The sequence below is a fragment of the Zeugodacus cucurbitae genome, chromosome 3 (assembly GCF_028554725.1).
Source record: "Zeugodacus cucurbitae isolate PBARC_wt_2022May chromosome 3, idZeuCucr1.2, whole genome shotgun sequence".
Lineage (NCBI taxonomy): Eukaryota > Metazoa > Arthropoda > Insecta > Diptera > Tephritidae > Zeugodacus > Zeugodacus cucurbitae.
Window position 1 is genome coordinate 26,592,576 of NC_071668.1, and position 7,612 is coordinate 26,600,187.

Sequence of the window (7,612 nt, forward strand, 5' to 3'; positions counted from 1 at the left end):
CGAAACATGAATTCACACGAAAGACCAAGAAACACTCGAAAGAGTGGAATTCACCCGACGAATCGACTCTGAAGAAGACGAATACTCTCGTATCCATCGCAGAGTTGACGGTCATAGTTTTCGGGAATTCAAAAGAAGTTATATACATCGTCTTATCAAGCCGATTAGAAGAAAATGTATTTGTCATACGAAGAAGAGAATGTTGGAGCATCGAGTCGTAGATAATCAGATATTATATTGAAATTTACTCAATAATTTTCGTTTTTCTTTTGCAGGTTTAGTACTCATACTTAGGGTTAATTTCCAGTTTTCTAAAGATATACATATAGGTTAGGTTAGGTATGAGTGTTGCCATACCATTTTATGGCCCAATTAGCACTAGATGTGCCATTTTGATACACTGTTCGCAGACCTTATAATTTACTGTTGTCCCGTTTCATCTTTTCGTTCAAACCACTTTGTGTTTTCGATGAAGCTACTTATGTCCGATATGCTTTTAGTGGATATCCATTCAAGGCTTGTTGCCTGATGGCCTCCAAGTGTCCTGTGTCTGATCTGCGTTAGGGCTGGACATTCACAGAGAAAATGGAATATTGTTTCCTTATTCCCCTCTAGTTCACAGCCTCGACAAATGTTATTATAGGGTATGCCCATTTTCATTGCATGCTCTCCAAATGGCCAATAACCCGTTAGAGTAGCTGTAAGTCTGAAAATACTTTTCCTGGACCTATTTAATAATTCCGTAGATCTAGTCTTATCATATTTTGGCCATGTCTGTTTAGCTATTTTATATTTTGTTGTATTCTTCCATCTGTTCTCTGCTAATTGTTCCAATTGAATGTTGAGCTCTCTTTTGATCGTTCCTAGAGGACATAGAATTGGCTCAGCTTCGGATTCGTCTAGAACGGCTCCTGCTTTTGCCAACTCGTCTGCCCTTTCGTTACCGAAGATATTCCTATGGCCGAGAACCCAGACAAAGTCTAATTGTACTTTGCCTTTCAGATTGCCCCATGCCTTCTTGCAGTTGTGGACTACGCTGGAGTTAGTTAGTGGCGTCGACAATGCTAGGAGCGCCGCTTGACTATCTGTATAAATAGTTGCTTTTTGTATCCTCTGGTAGTTGACCAATAGAGCTTCACAGGCCTTCTCTATGCCCAGTACTTCTGCTTGGAAGATGCAAGCCAAGTTCGGTAGACGGAAGGAGCGTGAATAGTCAAGATCCTCGGAGTATATACCTGTGCCTACTCCGCAGTCCATTTTGGACCCGTCGGTAAAGACTGCTATAGTATTCTCCTCCCTTATTATGCCTCTTCTCCACTCTCGTCTAGAGGGTATCCTCACCTGGAACTCTCTATTGAAGTCGAACTCTGGGATAATGTAATCTGATTTATAGGCATTTACTTTAACTCTGTTCAGAATGTCGCTATGCCCATAATTTTTCTGTTTCCATCCACCTATCTCCTTAATTCTTATAGCAGAGCATGCAGCTATTTTCTGAATATGGATGTCTATGGGAAGTTCGTAAAGAAGCACATTAAGTGCCTCGGTCGGGCAGGACCTTACAGCACCTGTGACTCCTACGCAGGCTGCTCTTTGTAGTCCATTTAATTTCCTAATATTATATTGTCTCTTTAACGCAGGCCACCAAACCAAAGCTCCATATGTGAGTATTGGTCTGATAACAGCAGTATACATCCACATGATTATATTTGGTCTAAGGCCCCAGTTCCTGCTGACGATTCTCTTGCAGGTGTAGTATGCCATATATGCTTTTTTTGTTCTCTTTTCTATTTTCATTTTCCAGTTCAATTTGGTGTCTATCTCAATCCCTAAGTATTTTGCTGTAGGTGACAGAGAGAGCGGGGTGCCATTGAGCTCCGGTAAATGAAATTGGGGTATTTTAGTTCTGTTAGTAAATAGCATCAGTTCTGTTTTGTTGGGGTTAACACCTAGTCCGTTATTCATGGCCCATAGGTTTAACCTTCTCAAGGCTCTTTCCATAATCTCGCTGACTGTTGAAGGAAACATGCCTGATACCATCATCACTATGTCGTCCGCGTATGCTATTGTTTTTACTCCTCCTTCGTTAAGTTGGAGTAGTACTTCGTTCAACGCTACCACCCATAAGAGTGGCGAGAGGACTCCTCCTTGAGGTGTCCCCCTGCTCACATAACTCTTTCGTGTAGCAGCACCGTTTGAAGCTATTATCCTTCTATTAATAAGCATCGACTGTATCCATCTGCACACCATGTCGTTTATACCGCCATGTGCCAGTGAATTAATGATTGTGCTTATTTCTATATTATTAAAGGCTCCTTCTATATCAAAAAATGCAGCCATTGTGTACTGTTTGTGATGTAGTGATTTTTCAATTACATTTATCACATCATGAAGGGCAGTTTCGGTTGTTCGACCCTTCATGTAAGCATGTTGTGACTTCGATAATGTATCTGCCATGATTGATCTTATATGTATGTCTATTAGCCTTTCTAATACCTTCAACATGAAGGATGTTAGGCTTATAGGTCTGAAGTCCTTAGCATTATCGTGCGTTCTTCTGCCTGGTTTTGGAAGAAATACCACTTTGATTCTTTTCCAACTTCTTGGGATATAAGATAGTTGAATGCTTGCTTTGTAGATATTGCTGAGCCTTTGAACTATTGGCTCTTTCAGCTTTTGTAGCATTATAGGTATTATACCATCTGGTCCTGCCGCTTGAAACGGCGAGAAACTGTTTATTGCGTATATAATTTTCCTTTTGTCTACTATGTGACTAGAATTATCCTGTTCGTTCGTTTGTGTTACAGGTTGGACCTCCGTTACTGCTGTTTGTTGACAACCAGGGAAATGTGTGCTTATGAGTACCTCCAGCGTTTCTTCCGCCGAGGAGGTCCACACATTCCCCCCCGTCTTTATGTAAGCAGTACTGGTGTGTTCTTTTGATAGTATCTTACTCAGCCTGGCAGATTCTTTGCAACTTTCTATTGAGGTGCAAAAGGATCGCCATGATTCTGTTTTAGCTTTTTTAACTGTTTTTTTGTATTTTTTCATACAGTCTTTATATGGCTGCCAGACTTTAGTTCTGAAACTTTCGTTGAAGGCTTTCCTTAGTTGTGTTCTCAGGTTTTTAAGATCACCGTTCCACCAAGGAGGAGACTTCCTCTTTTTCAAAACTGTCATCGGTGTGGATTTATTGAACGAGGTTAATAAAATTTGTTCTATCTTGTCTACCTCGGTATCTAGTTCTTGCGAATTGTTAATAGTGTTATTGCTTGTTTTTTCCATGCTCTTTATTGCTATTTTAGTAAATTTTTCCCAATCCGTTCGTCTAGGGTTTCGATATTGTCGAGGAGCACTGCATTTCTCACGGATGCTGAATAGTATCCATGAGTGATCCGACATGGAAGGTTCATCGGATACCGTCCAGTCATCTACAACTAGACTATCTGAGTCTGTTGATAGCGTGAGATCCAGCACTTCCTCCCAACCCGAAAACCTGTCCGAGCTTGGGAAAATAAAAGTCGGCCTCTTGTCCTTGTTGCATATACTTAAATTGCTATTTAAAATATAATGTAAGAGCGACTCACCTCTGGTGTTTGTACAGGAGCTGCCCCATAGGGTGTGCCTGGCGTTGGTGTCACACCCTATTAGGATATCTTCTTTATTGTTGTTTTCAGTTAGTTTTCTGAGTGCTGCGGGTGGTACATCCTCATCATGAGCCATGTAGGTTGAGACAATTAAGATGTGTTTTCCTTTTTGCTCCACCTTTACCACTGTAGTATCTGCTGTGCTGTAATTTGGACAAAGAAATGCATTTATACTTTTACTGATAAGAATGCATGCCCTTGGTTTACCTTCATTACGCATGTAGAAGAGATTGCAGTTACTGCTGTTTAGCCCTTTGATTGTGTCTTCCTTGACCCAGGGCTCCTGTATAAGGCTGATGTCGATGCTCCTCACACTTATGAGGGTATTCAGATTTGCTGTAGCACTCTTTGAGTGCTGCAGGTTTATCTGCACGCATCTAAGACTGTTGGTCATTCTTGCTCTCTCTGATGTCCACATTCCTTAGCAACTGGCTGGCGTCGTCGACCTCTTCCGTGTCGTCTTCGTCAGCCGCCTTGTCGCCTTGGAATATTTTCATCCTGGCCTTGCGAATTCCGAAGCTGATTTTGTTGTCAGCTTTTCCTAGAGCCTCTAAGGACACCTCGCAAATGGCCACTAATATTGGCCTGCTGGTTTTATCTATACCTGGTATAGATTTATTCTGCAGCTTGATGCACCTCAGGAGTTTTTCGCCTGGCTCCTCCAAAGGGGGTAACCAAATGCGCTCACGAGGCCTCTTTGGAATTTCGCTGGCGGGTATAAGCCTCAATTGGAGGCTTTCAAAGGCGTGGCTAATCTTAGCTACACTACTCGTCAGGAAATCCAGAGAGGACTGGTTCATACATTTGATCACCCTGTAACCCCTCAGGGTTTCGGAAGAGTCAAACTCTGGATGAGGACCCGCAGGATTGTCGAGCACATAGCTTAACACTAAACTCGACAATCTGACGTCGATCTCCACCCATCTATCCTGTATGGTGTTTGGCGAGGAGGAATTATCGTCTATAATGGCTACCTGTAGGCAGTCCCTGGCTACATCGCTGAAGTGTCTTGCAGCACTTGTAATATTTTTATCGCTTTCCCCCTGCCTGGGTTTCTTGGGCTGGGTTCCTTGCGGTTCATTGAGGGAGCGATTCATTTTCTGGGAACTGCTCGCCTTCACGTTTTCTACTAGTGGTTCTGATTGCTTTCTTTTCAGGAAGCTTTCATACTCCTCCACTGTTTGCTGTAGCCTCTTTATCTCCGCTTCATCAACTGGGTTACCGGCTGCCTGATCCTTGGCTATCTTGCTTAACACAAAGACTGCCCTCTGGTACCGGTTTTTACGCAGTTGATTTTGCGATTTCTTTATTTTCTTCTTTAAAGTTTCACCTTTAGCTGCCAGTACACTTTGGTTGGTGTTCTTGGCGGCGCTTAAGGTGGAAGCTTCCATATCTGTCTTGTTAGTACCCTGATTGGTACTCACTGCTGTCACTACCGGTGTACTGTGGCTGGTACTCCCGGTAGTACTCTTACTCGTCTCCTGGTTGGATGCGAGTAACTCGTCTTCATCGGATTCCATTATAGGATTTCGATATGTGTTAGCAGTTCCGGTGGTCATGGCATTGGTCGTCAAGTTAGTTGTTGTTGTTGTAGTTGTTGATGTTGTAGTTGCTAAATCCATTGTTGGTCCCACGAGTAGTCTGGAAGGGGTTGGTCACTCGTACGCAGAGCCGGTATGCGCAGAGAAAGCATTTTGATACCTCCGACCTCGCCCGGGCATCGGAGGGGACCGTTCGCGATCAGCTACTCGTTACCGCCCGCTGACCATTCAGCCATCGGCACGGGCTTAGGGTGGTGTTGGTGCGGGTGTCCTAACAATTCCACAATAGGATACAGACGTAAAACCATAGGCTTATTCATCTGTATCCCCGTTGTGTAAATTGTTGGGTATCCCTCTTAGTTCGTAAAAGTAAGTGCGTGTTCCCATTTGGGATGCGCGCATTTACTCTTACTTAAGCCCCTTCGCCACGACAAGGCGACCAACGTAGAAGGAGAAGATATACATATACATATACTCGTACGATCCTCAATAATTTGTACTAAAAATCGATTACACCGTCGCGAGGTTTTTCTTACGAGGCACATTTGGAATTTCGGCAGCACGTTGGCAAGCTGTAATAAATTATATTATCACCATAATTAAACGGCTATAAATGTATACTTCAACATACTGATAAATCCAATATTAATAGTATTTATAGACTCATTAAAGGTGTCTACCGAAACTAGAAAATAATTTCAATTCGTATTTGATTGCGGTGAAAAACGCACACGGTCTGCGTAAGTAGACAGTTGTTAATTTACAGCTTATTTTTTAATATTTTTGAATTGTTCGAAATAGTTACCCACAGGTCGTTATATAGGCAGGAGACAATGAAGTACTTGGTGGGATTTTTGTTGCTAGTGCTTACCAAGAGTACGCTAACCGCACCACTAAGTCAACCTGATCATCTTGACTATGATAATGCTGAGCTCATAGCTGGCTACTTCCAAGGCGATATTGTTTTGGCGCCTACGCAGCGCAATGGACATCGCAATGAGACGCTACGCTGGCCCAACAACATTGTCTACTACAAAATCAATGATGGATACTTCGGTAATCGATTATCAGATTGTAGAAGTTTGAAATTTGCAAATGTTCACTTATCACATTCATAAATTTTGTTGCATAGATGAGGCGCATCGCAATCACATACTGCGCGGTATTAAAATCATAGAAGATCTTTCGTGTATTCGCTTTCAAGAAGCTACCGCCGATCAGAAATATTATGTAAATATCACAGGCAAAGATGGCGGCTGCTATTCGAGCATTGGCTGGATGAATGGCGTACAGCATTATAATCTTCAGCTTTATCCGTTGGATACGGGTTGCTTCCGACTCGGTACAATTGTGCACGAGTTCCTACACACGCTCGGCTTCTTTCACATGCAGAGTGCCGCGAATCGCGACGAATATGTACGCATCGAATTCGACAATATTGAGAAAGGTATGGAGTTTAATTTCGAGAAATATGACGAAGATTATATCGATGATTACGAAGAGGAATACGATTACGGTAGTATATTACACTATCATGCCTATTCGTTCTCGGTGAATGGTGAAAAGACCATTATACCATTAAAAGATGAAGGTGCGATAATAGGTCAAAGGCGCGGCATGAGCAAAAGTGATATCAATAAGTTAAATACAATGTATCGTTGTCCAGTAACCTTGTAATTGTATGAATTGCAATATATGTATTGTAAACGATAAAAGTGAAAAATTTAATAAAGTGGTAATATGATGCATACTTCTGGAATAGCTTCCATTTATTCGGAATATCAATCCGACCTAGCCCTCTTTAATCGAAATGAATTCATACCTTTGATTTTGGTACAGTTCACAATACGAAACGCATGTTAATTACAAGTTATTGCTACTCTTATTCATTTCTACTCTCCTGGTCTTATTATCAAAAGTTGAATATAACATCAGTTCTAGAAGCCTTCGTTTGTTTTATGATTTCAGAGGTCCTGAAAGCGAATTGCTATGGTAGTTGAATCCTACGAAAATATTGAAATTGAAAATATTGAGAGCAAGAGAATGCAGACAAGAGAATTCGACAGTTCGAAATATTCAAGGATGCACTCAAGGCTCCCAGCTTAAAAAAAAAAAAACACATACACTTCAAATTTAATGGGGAATATTTATTAAGATTCGGTCCTTGTGACATCTACTACAGCGGGCATATAAAGGAGCGCAAATTTGGTGTTGGATTTGTGGTGGGAGAGAGACTCCGTCGCAGAGTCCTGGCATTCACCCCGGTGGATGAACGTCTAGCCACAATCCGCATCAAAGCGAGGTTCTTCAACATATCGCTGATTTGCGCCCACGCCCCAACGGAAGAGAAGGACGATGTGACCAAAGATGCTTTCTATGAGCGCCTAGAACGCACCTATGAGCGCTGCCCCCGCCACGATGTAA

The 7,612-nt window shown here is 42.1% G+C and overlaps 1 protein-coding gene across 1 annotated transcript; it reads left to right on the top strand.

The window, feature by feature from the left end:
* Positions 1-5,786: 5,786 nt before the first annotated feature.
* On the top strand, positions 5,787-6,938 carry LOC105219468 (seminal metalloprotease 1). Its single transcript, XM_011195617.3, has 3 exons — positions 5,787-5,928; positions 5,990-6,244; positions 6,321-6,938. Exons 2-3 carry the CDS (start codon positions 6,022-6,024, stop codon positions 6,863-6,865), a joined length of 768 nt encoding a protein of 255 aa, XP_011193919.1. The 5' UTR covers positions 5,787-5,928; positions 5,990-6,021; the 3' UTR covers positions 6,866-6,938.
* Positions 6,939-7,612: the final 674 nt, after the last annotated feature.

Coding starts and splice junctions, on each gene's coding strand:
- LOC105219468 (XM_011195617.3), top strand. CDS start 6,022: ATGAAGTACTTGGTGGGATTTTTGTTGCTAGTGCTTACCAAGAGTACG. Junction 6,245..6,320: donor AATCAATGATGGATACTTCG/GTAATCGATTAT, acceptor TTTGTTGCATAG/ATGAGGCGCATCGCAATCAC.